The sequence below is a fragment of the Lygodium microphyllum genome, chromosome 7, assembly GCF_053477565.2.
Source record: "Lygodium microphyllum isolate KBCC chromosome 7, Lygodium_microphyllum_v1.1.10, whole genome shotgun sequence".
Classification (NCBI taxonomy): domain Eukaryota; kingdom Viridiplantae; phylum Streptophyta; class Polypodiopsida; order Schizaeales; family Lygodiaceae; genus Lygodium; species Lygodium microphyllum.
Genome location: NC_141141.1, coordinates 9,698,167 through 9,725,820, shown reverse-complemented (window position 1 = coordinate 9,725,820; position 27,654 = coordinate 9,698,167). Strand labels below are relative to the sequence as shown.

Below are 27,654 nucleotides of genomic sequence, written 5' to 3'. Positions count from 1 at the left end.
TCAATAATTACACCAAGTAATTAAAGCACATAAACTGAAAAGCACAATTTATGGCTTAACCTTAGACAATGGACAACTTGGCCCTAAAACTAGCACCCCTTGCAATATTTCTTTATCTTTTATTGCAAATGGATGGAGTACATTGAGACTCTTTAATCTCCTTGGTTAATCCAAGTGTCTCTCACTATAATAAATGACCAACAAGCCTTTAGACCAACTTATCCCTTGGTTTGCTTGGGGATTAACCTTCAATTATGCTCCTTGGGTGACAAATTAATCCCCAAATGTTTGCAGGCTGAATGGCTACTTCAATCTCCTAAAATTGCTCCAATTTCAATGACTAAAATTCAAGTCTCTAGGTCTTCCATTTCTGTGCATGCTTCGTGAGGTGACTGTCAAATCCTAATTTCTACTATAGACTAGGGTTTACAATAAAGATTCATCAAAATCTCCACTTCCAATGGTTGAATCTGCTGGAAATTGCTAAGGAATAATGAGAAATGGCTAGAGAATGAGAGAAGATGCTATAGAGAGAGAAATTTCATAGTTTCATTATGAGAATCTCTTCAAATCAGTTGTCGCCCTATTCTCAAGGGCATTTGCTGCCGTTACCTGATGCTTGGGAGCCCACAATGGGCTATCTCCAACCTAAAATGCGGTCACAGCTGCCAAATAGCCTTCCCAAGCTATCACTATTGTTGTAGCCTCTTCAAGGTAGGTCGCCAGCTCCTAGAGAATCTTCTACTACTGGAAATGGCATATCAACTGTTGCAGCAACAATGGCAACCTCCTCTCTCTCTCTCTCTCTCTCTCTCTCTCTCTCTCCTTGCACAAGGCTGGAATGACCCCCTCTCAACCTCCCACAACCTTCTCCCTACTTGCATGGATAAGTTTTGTCAAGTGGCAACCTTCAGCATTTTTCGGCTTTAGTAAATTACTTTTCAAAATGTTAATTCTGATAATTAATTTTATAATTATTTCTTGCTCAAAAAATTGATCTAAGTGACAAACAATTAAATTGGCTAGGCCAATTTATCACCCAAGCACAATCATCAAGGACAGGGAACAGGTATGGAAATGGGGGAAAATAAGAGACAAGGACGAGGACGAGGACCTAATAATTATATATTTTCTAGATATAATTGAGACACTTTATAATGAAACTAGACAAATATGATACCTTAACTAAAAACCTCCTTGAAATCATAAATGTCATATTAAAAACTTGAAAGCTAAAACTTAATAGGTATTAAATGAACAATGAATACTCAAATTGAAGAGTACAAATGACAATGCCAAATGGTGACTTTAGCATGAGAAGTTGGTACTCAAAATAAGTACAAGAAACAATAATGAGTGGAATACTGAAGACTGCAAGAAAGTTGAAACAATACAAACTGATAAATGCGAAGGACTCGAATGACAAGGAACTAAGAACTACGAACATGTATCCTGATCATTAACTAGAAGGAGAATACTCCACCTCATGTATGGCATAATCATCCTCCTTGGGCTCTCCCTATTGGGCATGCCTTGCTTGCTGCTCCTACTCATCCTCTTGTTTTCCCCATACCACAAATAGATCTACAAGTGCAATCACACTCTTTTCCAATGTGCCCAAATTGGCACTCACAAATACCTAGTTATTTGCCTTCTACACATCTAAACTATTTCACTTTTTTGAAGTAATATATGAATAGGAACTCCATAGCTACTCCAAACAAGAGGAGCTCACAACAGAACTCAATATACGGATAGCCAATGCTGTTAGAAGAAGAGCACAGCTAAGAGAGATGGGAGTCGAGCAGGAGTGAGCGTTAGAGTGTGACGGCGGAGAGAGTGTGAGCAGAGTGAAAGTACGAATCGATAAGAGTGTACCAACAATAATGTGTTGGTACACAAAGAATAAAATGAATTTATACTTAGGGCACGTAAAGGGTGCATTCACATGTACAATGTGTGTGTACTATACATGGGGTTTTTAAACCGGACCTTTATCCCAACAACCTCCCACTTAAAGGTCCGATGTGAACCTCTAGCTAGCCAACTCCCACTAGTCGTATGCAATGCTCGTGCTGAGCTTTGCTTAGACTTTTAGTGAGAACATCTGCAGTGTTGTCTTGTGTTTTAATCTTGGCGAATGTGAGTTGACCATCTTCCAAAACCTGTCTGATGAAATGATATCACAAATCTATACGCTTTGTGCGTGAATGATACATAGCATTCTTAGCTAGATACACAACACTCTGGCTATCACATCCCAAAACTGCAGTACCCATACACATGTCGAGATCTTCTGCAAGTCTGCTCAACCATATAGCTTTCTTAGAAGCTTCAGTAGCTGATATATATTCAGCTTTAGTGGTGCTCAATGCAACGATCTTCTGCAACCTGGAACACCAAGAAACAACTCCACCAGCAACTGTGAAGACATACCCACTGGTGGATCTACGAGTGTCCAAGTCACTTGCCATGTCTGCATCACAATAAACCTGCAAACTAAGTGCACCCTGCCCATAGCAAATACTTTTTCTTTGTGTACCTTTAAGGTATCGAAGAATACACTGTCAGAAGTGGAGCAGCGGTGGAAGCATAAACATGTGCTGAAATAAACTGCTGAAACACGAGACAAAAAGAAAAGAAAGAAAGAACACGATACAAATGAGAACTCAGATGTATGCACGAGAAATGGAATCCATATATCTGAACACGAGACAGTCGCATACAACAGTGAGTCACTGGCTGCGTGGGCACTGGCACTGGCACTGGCACTGGCACTGGCTCCTCTCTCCACAGAGTCTGCAGATGGTGAAGGTGATGATGATGACTAAGGAGGAGCCACTGAGTATAAATAGGCTGAAAAGTGGGAGCAATAAATGCTGGTTGCTGGCTGGTACATAAAATGCTCCACTGGCATAAAATGCCACAACAGAAAAAAACCTAAAATACCTAATAAAAATGCCCAACCCAGATCAAGCTCAGACTCACACATGAGCTGACAAATACTCTACTAACATACACTTGACAGCCTCCCAATGTGCTTTGCCACGATTTGACATAAACCTGCTAATAACTCCCACTACATGAGCAATGTCTGAACGAGTAGCAACCATAGCATACATAAGAGAGCCACAAGCTGATGCATAAGGAACTCCCTTCATAGAATTTACTTCCACGTCATCTTTCGGGCTGTTGGCTTTACTAAGCTTGAGATAAGGAGGTAAGGGTACCCCAAAAGGCTTAGCTTCAACCATGTTAAATCTGTCCAGTACCTTTTCAATGTACTTTTCTTGAGATTAAAAAAGCAATTTCTCCATTCTGTCTCGACGAATCCTCATGCCCAAAATATGCTTTGCATTCCCCAAATCTTTCATGGAGAAGGCTGATTTCAGCTGATTTTTGAGAGCATCGAAGCTAGTCTTCCTTTTCCTAGCTAGCAACATATCATCCACATACAAAACAAGTATGATGGGGTTGTCATTTGTATCATTTTTCATGTACAAGCAATGATCTACATGACTGTGTGTAAACTCATGAGATAGCATAAAAGTGTCAAACTCTTTGTACCACTGCCGTGGTGCTTGCTTCAGCCCATACAAGCTGTGTTTTAGTTTACGCACCATTTGCTCTTTTCCAGGAACTACAAAGCCCTCGTGCTGTTTCATGTAGATTTCCTCATCAATGTCACCATGCAAGAAAGCTGATTTTACATCCATTTGATACAACTCTAAGTCCAGTACAACAATGAGAGCAAAAAGCACACGTAGAGTGGTCATCTTCACACCAGGTGAGAAAACCTCTTGGAAGTCAATCCCTTCCTTTTGTGCATACCCTTTGGCAACTAATCTTGCCTTGTACTTGGGTTTCCCATCAGCTGTCTTTACTTTGTACACCCATTTGTTTGGAAGTGACTTCCTTCCCTTGGGCAATGACACAAGATCCCAAGTATCATTTGCATATAGAGATTTAATCTCTTTCTACATAGCAAGCTCCCACTTATTGCTAAACTCACATGACTTGGCCTCTTTGTATGTAAGAGGCTCACCCTCATCTGTAAGCATCACATAATGCAAGCAGGGGTCAAACATATGTGGTTGCTTTCTTATGCGTGTAGACGTGTGTTATATTAATAAGGTAAATTACGAGAAACAGGCGCGAGGGACGACCGTCTGAGGGCCTTGGGCGCCCGAACGGGGTTAAGGGGAGCCTAGAATGAACTAGAGTCCAAGAATAGTAGGACTCATTAAAGATTGATGGCTAGCAGTCGGATCACAAAGAGAGTTGCCAGCAATTATCTAGGCAAGGCTGGGAGGAGAAACGAGACTCGTGCCACTCTTCATCTAGAAATCAACTCTTAGTGAGTTGGGTTTTACCTGTTTCCACGTTTTCATTTCTGCTTAGCGTATCATTGGTATCAGAGCCGCCATCGCGTTCTGCTTCAGTCGCTGGAGCCGTTGGGTCCTGTTTTAGCCGTCGGATCCTGCTTTTGTCAGTTTCTCACGAAGGCTTTCTTCAGGTCATACAGGTCAGGCGGCTAAGGCGACTAGACGGTACCCTATACGTTACGGGTCAGGCGACTAAACGGTACTCCATACGTTACACGGGACTGCCGTGAAGACGGATACATCACCCGTCATCCGTCATAATTGGCCGCAGGGAGTCATGCAACGTAAAGACGGTACCCCACACGTCACACATCATACGTTTTACGACCGCAGGGAGTCATACACAACTGATTTCGGAGCACAGTAATTGGACGGCAATCAAACCCGTCACCAGCCGGACGAAGCCAGTCGGACCTATCTCATATGTAGAAGGCGTACAGATGGTTCACGTGACCATTAAGAAGGGGTATATTTAGTCCCCTCCTTACTAGCTGTTTCTGCCAATAAGCTTCATTCCCAGCGTGACCGGCTCAGTTCGAGAAAGAAAAATTATCCCTCACTCTTCGGGGTTATTATTAAAACCAGCAATAGTTGCCATGTCACTATAACCAGGGAAGTACTTTACTTTGTACGCAAATTTCTTATATTTACTTTCCAATTCCAGTGTATTAATGGAAGAGAAAGGGAAAGAGGGAGTAATTGAGGGTTCTAGTTCGGGGAACCACCCTATGATAGATCCCCATGAAACGGAGATACAAGAAGAACAGTGGGAAGAATTTTTTGCCACACGAAAACAATTTGATGATCTAACTGCTCGTGTGCAAGCACAGGGGGTTCAAATGGAATTTTGAACTCAAACACTCATCGAAATAAAATCTCAATTAACTTTATTACTAGAAAGGGATAAAAATAAGTTAGAAACCTCGGATATCCCATCTTCATCGAAAGATTTGGATGTGACTATGCGAGATCCTAAGGAACCCCACCACAAGTTGAGGGATAATCCAGTTTTAAAAGATATGAAACCCCCTCAGTTTCACGGGGAGGAAAAAGACAGAAATAAAGACACTATCTTTAATTTTCTCCAAAAATGGGAAGATTTGCACAAACTTAAAAATACTCCATCACATCTCCAAGCGCTGGAGGCCAGTTTAACTTTGGGACCGAAGGCATATAAATGGTGGCGAACTTTAAAGGAGACAAATAAAATACCTGAAACTTGGGCTCAATTTGAATCGGTCTTTTTGAAAGAATTCCTTCTTGAAAATGAAATGGAAAGAAATTGGGAAGATTGGGATTATGTCAGACAAAAGGGAAGACCCCTGCTGACATATCTGGAGGAATATCGTGAGATAATCCTCAAATTGAAAGGAATAGATGAATTTCAAAAGACGAGGATTCATTAGGGGACTAGATAAGGCCTGTAAAAAGGAAGTAAAAAGGAGTTCACCTAAGACGCTTGAAGAGGCAATTAAATTTGCATTAATCAATGAAGATAGTACGCGTCCATGCACACTCACTAGTCTCACTGACACGGAGCCCAAGACTAAGGAATTGGAAACCTCAAAATTTGTAGGCAAATTTAAAAGGAAAATGCCATTTTTTAAGGGCAAGAAACAACCTTTTGAAAAGAAACAATTTGTAAGGCCAAAATTAAGTCCAGATGACTTTGGTAAGGCCAAAAAAGAAAAGCTGTGTTTCAATTGCCTATCCCCTAACCATGCTGCTTGGAACTGCCCTCAAAGAAAAAAGGGGGAAGATAAAGAAAAGGATAAGGACAAGGGCAAGGGAAAAAAAAAACAAATCCATATAATGCAGACTCTAGAATTAAAGGGGCATGAAAAGTATAAATCTTTAGAGGTTTTACACAAGGATGTACAACATAGGTGTTGTATGTCAACTTCTATGTGGCAGCCTACCTTTGGGCCACATGGTTTAGTTAGAGTGCATGGATTGATAGCTGGAAAGAGGGTTAGAGTCATGATTGATGACTCTGCTACCCACAATTTCATAAATTATGCACTTGTCAAAAAATTGAAACTTCCCCAACAAAAGAGTGGGCATCAATATGTTGTTCGTATGATGCAAGGTCAAGATAATAAAATATGGGATACAATGGTATCCAATTTGGAAATTGAGATCCAAGGATATAAAGATAAACTTGATTTCCAAATTATGAATATGGAAAGAGCCGATATTGCTTTAGGGAGGGAGTGGCTATGGGGATTGGAACCATCCTTAAAACGCAGTTATTATCATAATACACTGGAATTTGAAAGGGATGGTAAGACTTTTGTGATTCAAGGTGAACATGAAGTATCTGATAATCCTTTGTTGTGTTCCACTGAGGTTCAGAAGCTGATAAAGAAGGAAGCTTGTGAGGTATATATGTTATGGTCTCTTCCTGTACAAAACACTTTTACTTCCTGTAATATAAAGCAACAATTTTCTTATGTTTGTGAGTTGAATGTAAATAATGAATTAAGTGGTTTGTTAGATGAATTTAAAGATGTGTTTCCTTCTGATTTACCAAGTGGCCTTCCACCAGATAGAGGTGATATAAATCACCCAATTGACACAAATAAGGATACACACCCTATTTCTAAACCACCTTATAAGTTAAGTGAAACACAGCACCAAGAAGTTGAAAGACAAATTAAGGATTACCTTGATAAAGGGTTTATACAACCCAGCAATTCACCTTGGGCTTCGCCAATTTTATTGGTAAAGAAAAAAGATGGTTCGATGCGACTTTGTGTTGATTATAGAGCACTTAATAAGATAACAGTGAAGAATAAATTTCCTATGCCCAGAATGGAAGATCTTTTTGATCAATTACAAGGGCCAAAATTCTTCACAAAGATAAATTTAAGATCAAGCTATCACCAAGTAAGAATTAAGGCATAAGATGTTCCTAAGACAGCATTTCGTACTAGATACGAGCATTACGATTTTTTGGTGATGCCTTTTGACCTCACTAATGCACCAGCTACCTTTATGAAGCTAATGAATAGTATGTTACGGCCCTATCTAGGACATTTTGTAGTAGTCTTCTTGGATGATATCTTGATCTTTAGTAAATCAAGAGAAGAACATTTGAAACATTTACAATTGGTATTCCAACTATTAAGAACACATTCCCTTTATGCGAAGAAAACTAAATTTGAATTCTTCGCACAAGAGGTCAAATATTTGGAACATATTATCTCGAAAGAGGGAATCAAGATGGATCCAGAAAAAGTAAGGGCAATTATTCAATGGCCATCTCCAAGGAACCTAGAAGAGCTACAAATCTTCCTAGGTTTATCTGGATTTTATCGTAGATTCATTCGAGATTATGCCAAAATAGTTATTCCAATGAAAGACCAACTTAAAGGGAAAGGAAAGAGCTTTAATTGGGAAACAGACCAAAATGAAAGTTTTCAAAAACTTAAGGTAGCTATTGCTACAGCTCCAGTACTATTAATTGTGGATCCCAAAAAACCATTTGTGGTTGAAGCCGATGCCAGTGATAAGGCGATAGGCGCAGTCTTATTACAAGAAGGTCAACCAGTTGCTTTTGAAAGCAAGAAATTAGACCGTGCAAAACAGAATTATTCTATTTATGAGAGGGAGCTGTATGCAATAGTACATGCAATGAAGAAATGGAGGCACTATTTGTACGGTGCCAAACTTTTAATCTTGTTATCGGATCATGAAAGCATTAAGTGGCTTAATGACCAACCGGATCTACAAGGGCGTAAAGCCAGATGGGCCGAACTCCTCCAAGAGTTCGACTATGAGATAAGGTATAGAAAAGGAAAGTATAATATAGTGGCTGATGCACTCAGCAGAATGCTCATCATAAATGAATTGAGTTTTACTCAATTCACTTCCAATTTGCTTGAATCCTTAAAAGGAAAATGCCACGTTGATCCAGCATATTCCAACATATGGAAAGCAATAGAAAATGGGGATCCAAATGGAAGGGCCTCCACTGAGGAAGGAATATCTAAGGATGTTCAACAAGGAAATGGAGTATCAGGGGTTGCTCAAACCGGATTCAAGTGGAAGAATTTTACCATTGATAATGGTTATTTACTCTACAAGGGTAGGGTATGTGTCCCGAAAGATAAAGAAATAAGGCGTCAGATACTCTTTGAGTGTCATGATACCCCTAGCGCAGGGCATCCAGGAGTTAACAAGACTTATAGTCTTATTAAAAGGCAGTTCTATTGGCCTGGAATGAATAAGGACGTCCTTGACTATGTGGTCAAATGTAATAAATGCCAGGTTAATAAAGCTGAAAGATTGAAAATGGGAGGACTTCTCCTTCCATTAGAGATTCCTTCAGGAAAATGGGAGAGTATCTCCATGGATTTTATTGTTGCATTACCCAGAACACAGAGGGGGCACGACTCCGTGTGGGTGATTCTGGATAGGTTAACCAAAATGGCTAGGTTTATTCCAACTTCAACGGATGTTAAAACACCAGAATTGGCTAGATTGTTCGTAGAGAACATATACCGATTGTATGGCCTTCCGACAAATATAGTTTTTGATCGGGATAGAAAATTTGATAGTCAATTTTGGCGTGCGGTATTTAGGAAATTGGATACTAAACTTTTTTTCTTTTCAGCCCTGCCTCTTACATTATAAGCTGAGTTGATGCCTTCTCCGCTAAACATACGTCTAAATTCTTCATTCAAGATAACACCCCTCACCCCATCATATGAGAGATTGGGGTTATTGCTGAGTGAAACTACCAAGGTCTCCCAAGAGTCGGGCAGTGTCATGATCAAAAAGATCACCCTCAACTTATCATCAAAGTCCAAATTTGCATCTTTGAGCTGATTTAAAATCCATGTAAATGCACTCAAGTGCTCAGCTGCAAGCTTTGACTCATTCAGTCGCATATTCACCAACTTGCACATTGAATGCACCTGATTAACAGGCGTGGCGATCTCATAAGTAGTTTTCAGCTTCTCCCATATTGCATAACCTGTATCTAAACCCTTAATGGCTGTCAAAATGTCATCAGTCACACCTATCTTTATGTAAGCCACAGTCTTTTTATTCACCCTAGCCCAATCTACATCAGACGTTAGTGCAAGTTTATCTTCTTGCAAAGCATCCTCACAATCCTTTAGGAACAAAATGCCTTGTATACAATCTTTCCAAAGGTCAAAGTCATCACTATCAAACCGTTTGATTTCCATCAAACTCTTAATGTCTGAATTTGGAAAAAGTTACAGTCATTTTATCACGAACACGAGTAAATGCACCAATCTGCAGAAGCACAAGCTGAACCAGCAAAATACACTGCTGTTCTTTCTCAACCAGAAATAAATCTCTGTTGTTTGTACATGAAACAACCACCACCCGGGTAAAAATGCAGAAATTTACCAAAATCTGTGCAGCTCGTTGCCTACCTACCGCTGGCGTCACACTAGACCCCGTCAACACGCAACGGCTTCCACACTGGTCCTCACATGCGCCTACAGCCCGCGTCTCCTGTCGCCTAGTCCCCCCGTTGACCTACCGCTAGCTGCCGGCTGGTCTTCTACGCGACAGCCGCACTGGTCTTCTGCACAACGCCCGCGCTAGTCTTCTGCACACGACTTCTTCCTACAACTGTAGCCTGTCAGTTGCCGGTCGTGTTACAATCCTGTCAATTGCCAACCATGTCGCTGGTCCTGTCAGGTCACGCCTAACTTGTCAAGCAATACTGCATGTCAGCAGCTGGTCTAATTCTCAAGAAACGTGCACAACTTGTGCTCTAATACCAATTGTTGGAGAAGAGCACAACTAAGAGAGATGGGAGTTGAGCAGGAGTGAGCGTGAGAGTGTGACGGCTAGAGAGAGTGTCAGCAAAGTGAAAGTACAAATCGATAAGAGTGTACCAACAATAATGTGTTGGTACACAAGAATAAAGTGTATTTATACTTAGGGCATGTAAAGGGTTCATTCACATGTACAATGTGCGTGTACTATACACGAGGGGTTTAAACCAGACCTTTATCCCAACAAATGCCTGCAACTCAAGCCCCTCGGCTCCATGGTCCTCCCACCATAAGGTAACCCCAACTCTATGCCTATCATCCTATGCATCCTCACTACCATATATGCCACAACAAGATATGTACCTTACAAGACTATCTCTGATTTTGCATCTCTTGTCTAAGTCAAGCACCATCTTCCTCAAAACTGCCATCCAACCAACAACAATCTCATTATCCCTGTTCTAATGAACCTCCTAAAACTCAAGACCCAACACAAATCCAACTGCATGTAGATGAGAATACTAACTATTCCACCATGTGACATATAATGCATGTAACTCCTCATATCTCTATGTCATCTCACAATCCTCATCATTATCATCAAAGAGAGAGAAAGTACACAACTTCTCAATCATTCTGTTCATAGCCTTGCAAACTTTCCCAATGCATAGCTACATACTATCCACAAGTCTCAACAAATGCATCACTAGCTACACCATGGCATCAATCCGGCACACATCATCCCAAAACAAGACATCTTCTGCACATTTAGCACATTTTATCCCTACAAGAGTGGAGAACAATACATTTGCACGATACTTGTCACTAATTAAGATTTGTCTCGAAGCAACACTACATGTGCTTAGCTGACCAAGCATCAAAAAATTATAAGCAAAATATCTTTCCGAGAGTAAGAGAACCTTCTTGGATCTCTTATCTCTTATAAAACTCAACATATATGAGCTGGTGGTGCAACACAAATGTCACCATAGCATTTGCTTTCTCAATCACACGCTCAATCCAATCCAACTTGTCAATGTCTTTTAGCAAATTATTCAACCGATGTGCCATGCAAAAAGATACTGTAATATGTGTATATACCTATTGAACAATATTACCTACAGCTCTTTTTGCAAGCTCTCCATCCACAAGAAGTCCTGTGACCAAATCAGAGTCAACCATCTCAATGCTACTCATCCACTCAATTGCCAGTACATCCGTTGACTTGCCAATTTCAATGGCATCATGAGAGTTTATGAAATACATCTCACCGCGTGAATGGCTTGAAACTGGCAAGTCAATGGATAAATACCATGAATATGCAACCATACCATAAAAGAGTACCTAATGGCCTAACTCTCTTAAGAAATGGGCCCTTACTTTGTTTGCCCCACCCGTTCTTTCATAGCCACAAAAAGAACATTTCCAATGTCATGAGCCACCCCCCAATATTGGCCTTTCAACCTCAACCTCACACCACCATGACCAATCATCCTATCTCCTACCCCTACCACCAGTACGAGAGGTATGAGCTCGAGAAGATATTACCAAGGAAACTCACAAAAATCATGCCATGGCTTGCAAGTTTCTAGTCAGTACAATGACTCATTGTCAACAACAACTAACTACACACTCTGTACCGCACTAGTGATTAACAGAACTCAGGAGTCTGAGTACTAAGTAGTAAGTACAGTGTACACTATACACACTCTGTAATGCTACCTCCATACTATCTGTCACAAGGACGTGAAATTTTGAGATGCTTCAATCTTGTTGATAACATCAAATGTGCAAGGTTATTTAGCACATGTGATGCACATGGCTGTTATTTTATGATAACATGCCAAGGACCCCGAGGATGCAATGGGTATCAAAGGTAAAAGTTGTGATAGTTTATGCCAACTAGGCTTTGGGGGTTACTTGGAGTCAATTTTTACCTTGGGACAATTATTTAGCCAATAAATGATAGTGGTGACACTAGGGACTAGCATTAATTAATTAATTAATGCTAGTCTAAGGGTCAACAAAGATTGGGGACCACTCCAAGTTGCAAATGGCCTAGCCAATTCAATTATGAATGGACACATTTAATTTTAGGTAGGGTCAAAAAGACTGAAATTAATTTTTCGGATTATTTGATTCTGAAAATTAATTAAATGGTTGGATAATACTACAAAATGAGTTTAGAAGGCTGCCACTTGGCAAAAATGTCAACCTAAGAAAACGTTTTTGGGGGCTAGGTCTCAACCATTCAGTTAGTTTACAGCTTGGGAGGGGAAGGGGGAGAAAGAGAGAGAGAGAGAGAGAGAGAGAGAGAGAGAGAGAGAGTTACTCGTCCACTTTCTCATCAAAGAACAACAATTTGCTGCAAAAGACAGCCATTTGGAGGCCTGAGCACGCAAGGGATAGCAAAAGTTACCTTCCAAGGATTGGCAATAGCATTTCTGATCAAGTGACAACATTTTGGAGGTGTTTGGCAATAGGTAATTGCATCAACTGCAGGCTAGAGCAAGTAGTAGGCAGAATTCAAGTTTTCTCACGAAGAAAATGATATTTCTCCCTCATCTTGGCTTTCTCTCACCTTCTCCCACCATTCTCAGGAGATCTCAGCATTTCTCAACCATTTTGGGCAAATCTCAATCAAATTTCGTAGACAACAAAGAGATCTCTGCTGTAAAACCTAAATTTCTGCAGAAATTAGGGTTTGACAGCCACCTCAGGACCCGTGCCAATTGGTGAAGGCATTGTTTATTGAATTTAGCACCTGAAATTTGTATAATTGTCAGGAAATTCAAATGCCAGCCCATTCATTGTGATTTGTGACAGCATGTATATCACGAGGACGTGAAAATTTGATGCTTTGCTTATGTTTAATTGACATTTGATTAAAGGATTAATCAAATGTGCAATTAAAAGATGCACATGTGTTGTACATGTGAGGTGCAAGCTACTTTCTCACAGTTGAAGACCGAAGAACCCTGTGAAAAAGATGGGTGTCAAAGACAAAAGTTGTAACAAGTTACACTTGTTAGATTCTAGGTGAAATTTTAGTGTTAGTTTGCCCCTAGGACCATTAATTGGCCATTAAGTGTCAGTGGTGACACTAGGGACTAGGCATTAATTAATGGATTAATGCTTGTCCAAGGGTCAATTAATGCATGGGACCCCTTTAGGTTGCAAATGGCCTAGCCAATTAATTTTTGGATAGGCAAGGTCAATTTTTTGGGCATGGATTAAGGGCTGAATTAATTTTCAGAATTAATTAATTTTGAAAATTAATTAAATGGCTGGAAATTGCTGAAAATTGATTGAGAAAGCTGCCACTTGGCAAAACTTTTCCATGCAAGTGGAAAAAATGCTAAAAAGGGCTGAAGGGAGAGAAAAATCTCGTTTTTTCATTTTGGAGCTGTTGGGAAGAGGTATTGGACTGTTGCCACTAGCTTTTGGGGCCTTTTCTCAGCCATTGGAGACCATTTTAGTGATGGAGATTGCATATTCTTGACCTTGGAAAGCTGACAATTGCTGCTGATCTGCTTTCTCTTGAAGATCATAGTCTCTGATACTCCTATTGTTATTGGTGCATCCGTTGGGGCTGGTACAACAGGGCAACAACTGATTTTGATCAGTTCTTCGCAACAAATCTCAAAATTTTCTCTCTCTACAGCATTCTCTCATCTCCTTCAGCCTATGCTCAGCCATTCTCAGCAATTCTCAGCCATTCCGAGAAGATCTTAGTCATTTTTTGTGGGCTGATCTGTAATTTCTGCAGTAACCCCTAATTCACAGCAGAAATTAGGGTTTAGCAGCCACCTTGGGATCCGTGCCAAAGATTGAAGGCTCAAGGGACTGAAATCAGCAGCTGATAATTGAAGATTATCAAGGGATTTCAGGAGCCAGCCCATCCCGAATTGATTTGGGGTAGCATTTGGCCAGCCAAGGGTCAAATTGGAGAAGAAGTCCTGGGTGAAACAAGGGGCAAATGACCCAAAAGGCTTGCTGGACATTTATGACAGCAAGAGCAATTGGTTAGCAAGAGGAAATTGAAGAATCTCAAGTTGTACTTCTTCCAATTGAATGAAAGCTAAAGAAATACCACAAGGGGCGCCAATTTTGGGGCCAACAGGGCGCTTACTGTCCAAGAATGTTATGGTAACGTGTCTATTTCATTTTATGTGCATTTATTTATTGTTGTAATTAACTCTTAAGTCAGGTTATCACCACCCATTCCAAGAAGAAAGGCTGGTTTCAATGTGGCCAATTGGGGGTTCCATTCATGCAAGTCCTGGGTAAAAAATCAAGGGGCAATTGCCCCGAATTGATTGCTAATTGTTGCTATAGCAAAGAGGCTTTTGGAACAGAAAAGGAGATTGTAAATCTAAGCTTGTACCTATTCCATTAGCAATCAAGTAAAAGAAATACCGAAAGGAGCCCCGTTTTTTGGGGCCAACAAGGTGTCCAATGTCCAAGATTATTAAGGTAATTTGTGCATTTTAAGTTATATTCATTTGCTAATTGCTGCAATTAAGTGCTTAATCAAGGAATTACCACCCTTTCCAAGAAGGAAGGCTGGTTTCACTGTGACAGACTTGCAGTTGAGAGTCCGAGTAGTAAGTACACACTCTATAGACTGTAATGCTGCCTGCACACTGTAACAGACTCGGTTGAAAGTTGCGGGTGCAAAGTTCACTAACTCAGCACTGAACTTTGAACAATGAAGCCTGATCCCTGAACTTTGAAGGCTGGTTTCACTGTGACAGACTTGCAGTTGAGAGTCTGAGTAGTAAGTACACACTCTATAGACTGTAATGCTGCCTGCACACTGTAACAGACTCGGTTGAAAGTTGCGAGTGCAAAGTTCACTAACTCAGCACTGAACTTTGAACAATGAAGCCTGATCCCTGAACTTTGAAGGCCTCAGCTGAGACAGAGAACTATAACCTATTCGACTGTGACCTCAGACCTATCACCACTGACCTGTCACACTGCATGACTCATTGACTGGTAACTGCTGGTAACTGCAGTCTGGAGAGAGCTGAGAGGACTGACTCTTGAGGGGCTTGTCACTTACAACTCTGCACAGTTCAAATAGCAGAGACTAGAGTCATAATGTATTCAAATTTATTTTTAAGTTTTATGTCATTATTTTAAAATCTGGTAAGTTGTTACTGTGCAACAGTCAACTGGTTACTGTGCAGGGCCCAGGCAGCAGTGTATCTTACATTTTTTAATTTCGTATTTAATCTTGCCACTTGATTATTAATAGTCCTGGGACCTGACTGCTGAAGAATCAAAGATTCAAGACACACTACAGGTGCAGGTTACCTGGATGCTGGAGGCTCTTCAAGGGAGACGTCACACATGTGACAGCTGACTGCTGCAGACAGCCTGACCAGTGACAGGTCAGTCAACCGACAACGGCAGGGGTGAACCATGGCACAAGCAGCAGAAGGTACAGTCACAACAGCAATGTGGGATGCACATGATGAGAAGCGGGCCATAGGAGCAAGGTACAGGTGACACAGAACGTGGTAAAAGTAATGGGTTACAAACCCTACAATGTGGCATCCCCCTTGTGTCCCACAAGGCTGTCCCATCCTTGCCCACCCCGGACACGTCCCCTTGCCATGGTGAGGCACATGGGAAGGCCCGTGTTTTGGGTCGTGTTGGGACCGGGTCCCACGTTCCAAGTCAAGTCCCCCACATCCCCTGTGTCCCCTATAGCTAGCACCCAAGTTATCCTGAGCACTCACTAACCTTGAAATTGGTAGTAATTAATTAATTAATGCCAGTTCCCTAGTATCACTATTGACACTTATGACTAATTACAAGTTCTAGGCCAAATTCTTACACCTAGTACCACTAGTACCTATCAAGTATAACTTGTTACAACTTTTGCCTCTAGCACCAATAATTGAAATCTCAAGGTCCAAGATCCCACATTGTGAAATAACTATCCTCCACATCACATGTGCAAGTCACGTTTGTAACTCTTTAATCAGATGGCAAGCAAAGCATCAAACATTTCACATCCTCGTAACACTCTTTCCCCTCCCCCCCCCCCCCCTTGCATTCATCATGGCCAAGAACATCTCCACCGCAAAAACCCACAAAAGCATGATGTTGTGTGCCTCAAGTTGCTGGCAACTGAGGTAGACCCCAGGTTACTTTTTAACCATCCAATCATATAGGCTTCATCTTATATGAAAGTCAAGACTCGAGACCCAACCAATGTGTGAGCCTACATATGGATTCTCATAACAAAGGCCTTACGACTTCAAGCACCATGGAACATTGGTGGCACCTCAAAAGGATGTTGCATTGCACACATCCAACACAAAGTGATCCCTAAGCCTCTCACCAAGTTTTGGGAATTTCACGAACTCAACTTTATGTCTCAAAAGTTAGGTTTCTTTTTCCTTCTTCAAAATTTCAAGTATTAATTAAAACGTGTTTTATACGTTTCAAAATGTAGGAAACGGATTTCCATGCAACAATGATGGGGTGGTGAAATTCATTGTCATTTAATAAATCAATCCTTTTGCTTTATCACAAAGTTTCTGAAACCGGCATGTTCTCTGAAAAGGGCGGTAGTGTACAACCAAAATATATAAATGCTTTCACCCAATTCACAGTCACCCACTTTACCTGAACTTAAAGACACAGAATCAAGAAGAAATACAAGAAGCTAGAATGCTCCTGTTGCCACACAGACACCCTGTTGGCCCCTAAGTCAGGCGCCCCTTGCGATATTTCTTTATTTTTAAAGAGAGAAAATACAATGGGCTGTCTTTCACCTATTCTGGGTGAAATTTGGCAGCATAACAGTACAATTACTGACTCAAAACAAGTTGACCAAGAGGGGAAACTCTGCCCAAGTCTGAAACTTCTGGTTGGAGTGCAGAATTGGCCATTTCAGTCTGCTGTAGTTACTGGTTCAGACCTGTTCTGAAACCTGTTTTCAACTTATATTGTTCCCTGTACTGTTCTGCATCATCTGGGCCAAGTGCCCCTTGATTCTGACATCAATTGGGCTCTGATATAACCTCTGAACAGTCCAGAATCTGTACTGATTTAGTGCTGTTTCAGACACCTGCTTGGTGAGGTTACCACCCTCACCTGTCCCTGCTGGGGCAGCAAACAACTGCTCCTATTCCTGGAAAAAGGAGGCTCTTGCCTCAAGCAAAAACAGCATATTCCCACACAGCTGTACCTGAATCAGAAGAAAGGCCCTTAATTCTGAAGCATAACCAAACTATCAGACAGAGAGAGAGAGAGAGAAGGGAACAAGCTCAGCCCTCTATGCAGCATAGACAAGGTAGGCAAGCTCTCCAATCTTCTTCATCAGCAACTCTCCTTCTCAAATAAGCCCCTCTCAGCCAAAAAAACTGCACGCCAGCCCTCTTTAAAGAGGTAAGTGCACCAATTTGTGCCAAATGGCAGCACTGTAAGATATTTCCCGTTCTAACCTTCCGGTTTAAAATTCTCCATCCTCTGTTCAAAATTTGACCTCGGCACAGACCGGAGGATTAATCCTTGTACAAAAACGAAGATAATGACGCGAACAGATTCTAAGGTCCAGAAATAGTAACTCCCTAAATTTTAAGAGTTGCTTCCATTGCATCCCCACTAGTCTTCTGACCATCTTTGCAGACTATGGCTACATCCAAATTTGTAATGTAGCTCAACTGAAAGTGAATTTCCACTGATGACCCCACATGGACTACTCTCTTGAAGATTTGTCCATCTTCACTTTGAACTAGTCTCTTCCAAGCTAGTTCTTCAACACACTTGTCCATATACACTTTCACAAGTCTCTTCCAGGCTTGTCAATCTACAGTGCCATCAGTCTCTTCCAGACTTGTACTGGACCTTAACTGTCCAGTCTTGACTCACTTGACATTCCTGTCCGTTTCACATATTGGCCATGCAACTCATGCGTTTAGATTTCAAGAGGGATCCTTCCAAAAAGAAAAACCAAATAAAGTATGTAATAAAGAAATCAACAAAAAAGGTAATAGTTGTCACAGTCTTGTGACATACCTCCCTCTCGAAATCGCAAACGTCCTCGTTTGCATGAATGTCATACATGCTTCCACCTAACCCAGTGAACTTACACTTGGCAGCACATGTACAACACATACATGCTATCAGTCAATACTGTGTACTGAACACACTGTTAACACATGTATGTTCTAACTGTGAAACATGGCAGACTATCATCATGTGACTCCACATCACTGTTTCCAGATATAGTGGCCGGTACACCACAATGATGTCTCCATAGTGGCAGATTCTCATTTGATGACTCCACATCACCCTGACTAGAGATCTAGTGGCCGGTACATCAAAATGATATCCCCATTGAGTCAATTCACAAAATACATGCCCGATCGAGTAACCATTGTTACAACATGTATTCAATTCAATAGAAGTAAAAACTGTATTCTTGCAAGCAATACTTACTTCTTTAGCACTAAGAAAACCATATGGACACAATAAGTGTTAATCTGTACAAAATCTGTTTCTGTACATATTTTCTTTCTTAAGCAATTGTCACTTTGACAATCTATTTCAGCTTAGAGGTACAAGGGGTCAAGGTAGGTTGCAAGCGGAATGCTTCAAGGTAAAGTTCCAACACATTAGGTGACTCTGCAAGTTCACCTTCGTCCATCCACTGGATAGTTCTTGAACTTAACCAAATACCTTCTAGCAACCTTGCCTTTCACTTTCCTTTCCTTGTGTGCCAGTACCTGTTCTGAAACAAGAATTTCATCAAGTTCCTCAACTTCTCCTCAGCTGGCATATCTTCTGGCACATCACCCACATAGGGTCTAAGAAGACTTACATGCAAAGCATTATGAATCTTCCAACTATCAGGCAATTTCAGCCTATAGCTGACATCATTAATCTTCTATGTTACTTGAAAAGGCCCATAATATTGCATACTAAGCTTAGTGAAAAGACTTTCCTTGCCTTTCCGCTTCTTTAAGCGTGCCTTTTCAAACCGCAACAGTACCCAATCACCAAGTGAAAACAACAATTCACGACGGTGATGATCAACAGCTTTCTTTTGTTTTGCCTGAGTCCTTTCAAGGGCATGCTTAACTTTCTGATACATTTCACCCATACTCTGCACATACTGATCTGCCTGAAAAATCTTATCCTTTGTATGCAAAATGGGAGGAACCTTTTTACCACCTTCAACAATTTCAAAAGGGGCTTTGCCTATTGACGAATGCACAGTATTATTGTATGCATACTCGACCAAAGGCAAATATTGCTCCCACTTTGACTTGTGCTCTGACACATAGCACTTCAGCAGATCCAAGACAGTAGAATTTGCCTCTTCTGACTGTCCATCAGTCTGTGGATGAAATGGCAATGAGAACTTAAGCGTTGTGCCCATGTTCTCAAACATGCCTCTCCAGAATAGACTTGTCATCCGTGGATCACGGTCACTGACAATAGACTGTGGCATACCATGATACTTGAAAACATTGCACATAAACAAATGTGCCATCTGATCTGGTTTTATCTTCTTCCTGACAGGAATGAAATGAGCATGTTTGCTAAACCTGCAAATAATAGTCCATATCCCATCATTTCCTGTCTGTGTCCTTGGAAGATCAAACATAAAATCCATAGCTATGCTTTCCCATGGTTTATCTGGAATAGGCAATGGCTGTAAAAGCCCTGGTGCTTTTTGCCTGTCAAACTTGACCTTCTGGCAAATCAAACACTGCCGCACAAAAGCATCCACGTCTCTTCTCAAAGTAGGCCAATAAAAGAATGTCTCTACTGCTTTGACTGTTGCATCAATACCACGATGCCCTACATACGGTGGAGAATGACTCTCTATCATAACTTTCCGTCTCAATGGCATAGTTACACATAGTCTACCATGCATCAACATGAAACCATCCTTGAGAAGATAATGCTCATGATGTTGTCCATTAACAAGCTGATCAAAGATCCTTGCAAAATCTTCATCATCAGCATATTGTTCCTTCATATCATCAAGCTCATGATGATAAGGAATTGACACAGCTGAAATTTGTGGCTTCCTTGACAAAGCATCAGCCATAACATTCTTTTTGCCTTCCACATGCACAATCTGAAAATGGAACATTAACAAAAAGTTTGCCCAACGCATATGCTTTTCTGACAGCTTAGTCTGAGTTAAGAAATAACGCAATGTCTGATGATCTGTCTGGACAACAAAATCTGCCCCAAGTAGGTAGTATTTCCAACAAGAAAGCGCATGAATCACAGCCAGCAATTCTTTCTCATAGACCTGCATAGTCTTCTCTGGCCCTCGCAAGATTCTGCTTTCATAAGCCACTACCCGGCCATCTTGCATTAGCACTGCACCAATGCTATTGCCACAGGCATCACATTGGACAACAAATGACTTCCTAAGATCTGGCAGGATGATCACTGGACTAGAAGACATCTTTTCTTTAAGAAGATTAAAAGCTGAAATCTCTTTCTGTGTCCACTGGAAAGAGACTCCTTTCTTCTGTAAAGCATGTAAAGGTGAAGCAATCTCTGCAAAGTTGCGGATGAACCTCCTGTAGTAAGAACACAAACCCAAGAAGCTTCTAACATCATGGACAGTCTTCAAATTTGGCCATGTTCTAATTGCTTCAACCTTAGCAGGATCCATTCGGACACCATCCTTTGACACTATGTGCCCCAGGAACTGGATTTCTTCCAAGAAGAACTCACTCTTCTTGCCATTGATAAGCAACCTATTACTACAAAGCTCATCAAAGACTGCTTTCCAGTGTTCTCTATGCTCCTGTTCATTCTTTGAAAAGACAATCATGTCATCAAAGAATGTACCAACAAACTGCCTGTATGGACGAAAAATCCTGTCCATCATTCGATTAAACGTAGCAGGAGCATTAGTGAGTCCAAATGGCATTACCAAGAACTCATAGAGACCAAACGTGGTCCTAAATGCAGTCTTATGCACATCCTCTCGCTTAATCCTGATCTGATGGTATCCACTCTTCAAATCTATCCTGCTGAAAATTGACGCTCCTTCCAAACGGTCAAGGATGTCGTCAATTCTTGGAATGGGAAACCTGTTCTTGATGATACTCTTATTCAACGCTTGATAATCTATGCACATGCGCCAAGAGCCATTCTTCTTCTGCACTAAGAGCACTGGTGAGCAAAAGGGAGATGAACTTGGCTGAATCAGCCCTTTTTCCAACAGCTCATTCACCTGGCTCAATATCTCTTTCTGTTGGGCTATACTAACCCTATACGGAGGTCTATTTGGTGGGCTACTGCCTGGCACCAAATCTATCGCATGATCCTCAGACCTCTCTGGTGGCAACTGTGATGGTAATGAGTCAGAAAAACAATCACTGAACTGAGACAAGAAAGCAGACCTGTCTCTATTTAACATAGAGAAATTTGACTCATCATTATCCTTGACATCACGTGCAAAAATCAAGTACGCAGAAAGATGATTCCTTATTACAGATGTAATGGCAGAAGCCGATACAACAGGTACAGACTCTCCTTTAAGCTTCACATCAAGCACATGAGTCTTTCCCTATGTTCCAAAGTCAGTGTCTTGTTAAAGGTATCCAACACACCATGCTTTCTGAACATCCATGGCATTCCCAACAAGACATCACAGCCTTCAAGTGGCATGATATAAAATTCTTATGCATCAACATAAGACTGTACAGGAAGACGCAGCTTTCCAAGAATGGGTGTCACAGACTCTGAGTGGCCAGGACATGCCAACCCTGCCTCCGCTGTGTAGCCCATCTCATCTACTCTGATGCCCAAAGTAGAAGCCAACTTTGGTGAGATAAAGTTTGCCATAGCTCCAAGATCAAAGAAAATAAGTACATGTTGATCCCTAATTTTACCCCAAGCTCTGCAAAGCTCATTAGCATCCGAGTGTGGCTTGTCTCCCAGCATATCTGGCACTAAACCTGCTGAAGGTTTGGGCTTCTTTCCTTTCCTGTCCTCTTTATCATCATCAGCTGATCTCTTATTCTTGTCCGGACAGTTAGACGCAATATGACCAGTCTGCTCACAGATAAAGCACTTCCTCTCAGCCATTAAAGCCTTTCTCTCTTCAAGAGACTTGCGCACAAAAGGTTTCTTCTGGTCCTTTGACTGCTGTCCAAAGAACTTGGCTGGCTTCTTCTTGAATTGCCAAGATTTACCTGTGCTCTGAGAAATCTGAGAAACCTGTTTACCAAATGGCTTCTTTGCTAAAAATTTCTCAAATTTGTCCTGTTTAATGCTGCCCCCAAAACCACTTGACTATCCCAACAATAATGCATTTCCTGTGGTAGCATTCTCAATTAACTGAGTCAAAGTGGTGACCTTTGTCTTTGTACAATAATTCCGAAGTTCCTTGGGCAGCCCACAGCAATATTTCTCTATCTGCTCGGTCAATGGCACAACCCTGTAAGAAGTGACTGGAAGCAAAGCCTCCCAAAACTTCTTGTTATAATCTTCCAGATCCTTGCATTTAGATGCATCCAAATTATGCCAAGCTGACATAACATCGATCTCAAATTCATTGGTCAACCAAGCAGAAGCAAATACTTACTTAAAGTAAGTCCAAGTAGCAGGAGCCTGTCCTTGCATCAACAGTGTACTCCACCACTGACTAGCATTGTCCTTAAGAAAAGTGGCAGCTTTCCGGACCTTAGAAGGCTCTGTAAAGTTCCCTCCTGCAAATGCAGCATAAAACTGCTGTAAGAAAGAAAGAGCCTTAGTCCTATCTTCAAATCCTCGAAAGATGTCAAACTGTACGGTTGCACCACCTTCCTTATATGGCTTTGGCTTCTCATGAGCCATCAAAGGGTCCGTAGGATATGCCTGTAACATAGGAACACTAACAGGTGGCATGGGAGTTGCCGGACCACTAACTACAGGGCTTGTAGACACAATACTTGCTTGCTGATTTTGATAACCAGCCATACCAAAAGTGCCCTGTGGCATGCCAAAACTGCCCTGAACTCCCTGAAATCCAGGCTGCATGCCTATATTACCATACATGGGGTTTGGCATAAAACCCTGTGTACCCCCAAACACTGTTCCTGGTACATAAATCTAGTTTCCAGGCACATAACCAACCATACTCTGAAATACAGATCCACCTCCAAAGTACCCAGGATGTACAGAGGTCGGTGGGAAAACCTGTGGTAAAGCCTGAAAACTGTTTTCCTGTCCATTTAAGCCAACATTTGGCTGCTATAAAGTGGCGAGCTGAACTAGCAATGCCTGTGTAACTAGCGTTTCCGCTACCTGTTCCTGAACAGTCGGAACCAATCTTGGAGTCTCCATTGACTCTGCAAGCTGCCTTGGTATTTCCATTGAATCTGCAGCATGCTTACCCTTATCCTGGACCTCAACTAGATCCGAAATCTTTGCAGGTTGCCCAACTTGCTGTAAAGGAAGGGAAGGCTGCAAAAATGCCAAAAACCTTGGATTCTGCATCACTTGAGTAAACATACTCACAGCAACAACTAACTGAGTCTTGAAAATGTCTTCATCCATAGAAGAAGCCGTAAGAACTTGTGGCTCAACCATAACAGGAGGAGTAACAAACTGTGGAGGTCTAGAAGACTCTCCCACCTCATGAACAACAGGGATTTCCTGTGATGAAGACGCTTTCTCTCTGGTGTCTTCCTTTCTATCAGCCATAATGCACAATTCTGTGTCTTACACCCAAACAAACCCTGGCTCACTCTTTAGGGAAAAAGTGATTCGATCCCGGCAATGGAACCATGAAACTGGCCTGTTCTCTGAAAAGGGCGGTAGTGTACAACCAAAATATATAAATGCTTTCACCCAATTCACAGTCGCCCACTTTACCTGAACTTAAAGACACAGAATCAAGAAGAAATACAAGAAGCTAGAATGCTCCTGTTGCCACACAGACACCCTGTTGGCCCCTAAGTCAGGCGCCCCTTGCGGTATTTCTTTATTTTTAAAGAGAGAAAATACAATGGGCTGTCTTTCACCTATTCTGGGTGAAATTTGGCAGCATAACAGTACAATTACTGACTCAAAACAAGTTGACCAAGAGGGGAAACTCTGCCCAAGTCTGAAACTTCTGGTTGGAGTGCAGAATTGACCATTTCAGTCTGCTGAAGTTACTGGTTCAGACCTGTTCTGAAACCTGTTTTCAACTTATATTATTCCATGTATTGTTCTGCATCATCTGGGCCACGTGCCCCTTGATTCCGACATCAATTGGGCTCTGAAATAACCTCTGAACAGTCCAGAATCTGTACTGATTTAGTGCTGTTTCAGACACCTGCTTGGTGAGGTTACCACCCTCACCTGTCCCTGCTGGGGCAGCAAACAACTGCTCCTGTTCTTGGAAAAAGGAGGCTCTTGCCTCAAGCAAAAACAGCATATTCCCACACAGCTGTACCTGAATCAGAAGAAAGGCTCTTGATTCTAAAGCATAACCAAACTATCAGACAGAGAGAGAGAGAGAGAGAAGGGAACAAGCTCAGCCCTCTATGCAGCATAGACAAGGTAGGCAAGCTCTCCAATCTTCTTCATCAGCAACTCTCCTTCTCAAATAAGCCCCTCTCAGCCAAAAAAACTGCACGCCAGCCCTCTTTAAAGAGGTAAGTGCACCAATTTGTGCCAAATGGCAGCACTGTAAGATATTTCCCGTTCTAACCTTCCGGTTTAAAATTCTCCATCCTCTGTTCAAAATTTGACCTCGGCACAGACCAGAGGATTAATCCTCGTACAAAAACGAAGATAATGACGCGAACAAATTCTAAGGTCCAGAAATAGTAACTCCTTAAATTTTAGGAGTTGCTTCCATTGCATCCCCACTAGTCTTCTGACCATCTTTGCAGACTGTGGCTATATCCAAATTTGTAATGTAGCTCAACTGAAAGTGAATTTCCACTGATGACCCCACATGGACTACTCTCTTGAAGATTTGTCCATCTTCACTTTGAACTAGTCTCTTCCAAGCTAGTTCTTCAACACACTTGTCCATATATACTTTCACAAGTCTCTTCCGGGCGTGTCAATCTACAGTGCCATCAGTCTCTTCCAGACTTGTACTGGACCTTAACTGTCCAATCTTGACTCACTTGACATTCCTGTCCGTTTCACATACTGGCCATGCAACTCAGGCGTTTAGATTTCAAGAGGGATCCTTCCAAAAAGAAAAACCAAATAAAGTATGTAATAAAGAAATCAACAAAAAAGGCAATAGTTGTCACAGTCTTGTGACAGTTTCTATCTTCTTGTCCTTTTGAAAAACTATTTGCCAAATTATAATGATTACTATTCTTCTTGTGAACTTCAAGTGATCTCCTTTGGGCACTTCTTTTTAGAGCTTCCTTCTTGCCAATAGCTCTTCCCTATTAAGTGCATATCATGTCTTCTTGATCTGATATTTCTACTTGTGCACTTATGTACATGTGTTAAGACCTTCATGGCTACAAGATAAGTTGTGAACTACTACAAAAGGGGACCTACTAGACTTTTTGAAAGTGTAATACCTTGCCTATGGGGATCTCTTGCAGAAATGTGATTGCAACATCCATACTCTAAGTGTTAACAATACATTCGTGAGGTCATTTCTTACATATGAGCCCTATCACTCAAATGCGTTACAAGCTCTAACTCATTTTGTCCATTTGTTCCATTTTCACCATTATCACCATTGTGTTGGCTACACAGTTGCCCGCATACAAACAACTAAATTTACTTGAACATAAAATCATTCTACCTAAGATGACTTTTAAGAATCTCCTCCCCAAGGTCTAATCTCCATGGGAGTTGCTCTCCTTTATCAATACTATGCCTTCCCTCTCAAGTTTCCACACGCCTATTCTTCCAAGTATCCCACACGAATATAGACTAAACACATAATGATTCATATACTCACTATTTTACTTCTTTGTTTATATCACTCATTAAGCCGCATACCTTAACGTATGATGGAGATGTCATAAATTTGGAAGCTAGTAAAGAGTCCATTTTCCAGCTTTCTCTTGCTACATGCCCTTGATGTATTATGGAGATGATGTAAATTTTGAAGGTAGAAAAGTGTCCCTTTTTGAGCTTTCTCTTGACAACATTTGTTACCACATAAAGGTAGAGGGACTTGTTTCATAATGCAAATGACAAGGCTTGTTTCTATTAAATTACATAGTTTTTATCTAGAGGAAGCAAGTTCCATGAGCCATCAATACTATGGGTTGCTCAAACCGAGTTCTAAATTGCCTTTCCTATTGCAAGCATTGACTTTTGCAAACCCAAGCATACAAGCTGGGTGTATCGTAACTAAGGTACAAAGGCTGCACAAATCGATAATCTTGCTATTTGGTGAGATATTCAAACTAGAGAAAGAGTGGTGCCACCCACTTATTGTGGGTCCTTGGAACTGCAAGGCACGAAGTCCACCTTCTCAAGCCCATAATTATTGATCAAGGAGGCAACTCATCCTATGGAAATGAAGGACAGTCAGGCAAAAACTTCCAAAGCACCAGAAACTGAGCACTGTTGATATCCTTCGTGAGCTTAGCATAGGGGAGTTCTGAGGAGGTGTAAAAAATAGGTCTTTATCGCATACCATCTCCTGGTGATGCCACGATTAAAAGGACAGAGAGAAGAAACTAACTTGACTCACATATATCAATGGCAGTGAAGCAATATCTAATATATGTACCATCTCCAGGTAATGCGAAGGTTAAAAGGAAAGAGAGAAGAAAATGACGTCATTCACCTAGCCATGGCACTGAAGCAAAATCTAATATCTGTACCACCACCAGCATGCTAAAAGTAACGAACCCCATCATGATCTCTTTGAGGGCCTGCCTGTTACTGGGAGAATGCAAGATGCACAGCTAGGCATTCTTGTCACAACTATAGTACTTGCATCAAGAATAAGATGACAGTCAGCCAACTACAATTTTACAGTTTATGGAGAGAACCCGTACCAGCAGGTCCAAGCCGAAGCTCCAAATCTTCATCATCCAAAACTGGGATATGAACAGGGCCATGAGACCAAGGATGGGCATATGATATTTCAGGACGCGAGCTCCACTGCAAAAATGTGTGCGCCATAGTCAGCTAAGCACTTAGCCAGTCAAACAATCTTCTTAGAAAGCACAACCATACTCTGTTGATCAGTAGGAGACCCATGCCAATCCACCTGCCTTACAATCGCTACATACTTCCTAGAGCTCACAATTTGAAGTGAATTGGAAGTTTTTTGAACTGTTGTAAGACTCAAAGTAAGGAGATCGTATTACCTGCCCAGTCGGTATGGGTAGCAAGCTGTCATCGTCATCATCTTCGAGGACAATGGTTACAGCCTCCCTACGGCTTCGACTGTTCGATAACATTGCAGGTGTTGGAAATCCTAACTGAAGCTCAAGATTTTCAGCCCGCCTCCATGGCCTAAACCCCGAGGACGTGCGGGAACTGCCTGGTTCTAGCATACTCATGACGGAAAGCTCATCTACCATTCTCGCAAA

General features: G+C 41.4%; 1 protein-coding gene across 1 annotated transcript in view; it reads right to left on the bottom strand.

The window, feature by feature from the left end:
• LOC148033171 (uncharacterized) overlaps positions 1-27,648 on the bottom strand; it is a 39,139-nt gene extending 11,491 nt beyond the window's left edge. The window contains exons 1-2 of the mRNA XM_087681043.1: positions 27,430-27,648; positions 27,115-27,220 (exon numbers count right to left, since the gene is read on the bottom strand). Of these exons, the coding sequence (XP_087537169.1) occupies positions 27,115-27,220; positions 27,430-27,645 (322 nt within the window). The 5' untranslated portion in view covers positions 27,646-27,648. The remainder of the gene's footprint in view (positions 1-27,114; positions 27,221-27,429) is intronic.
• Positions 27,649-27,654: the final 6 nt, after the last annotated feature.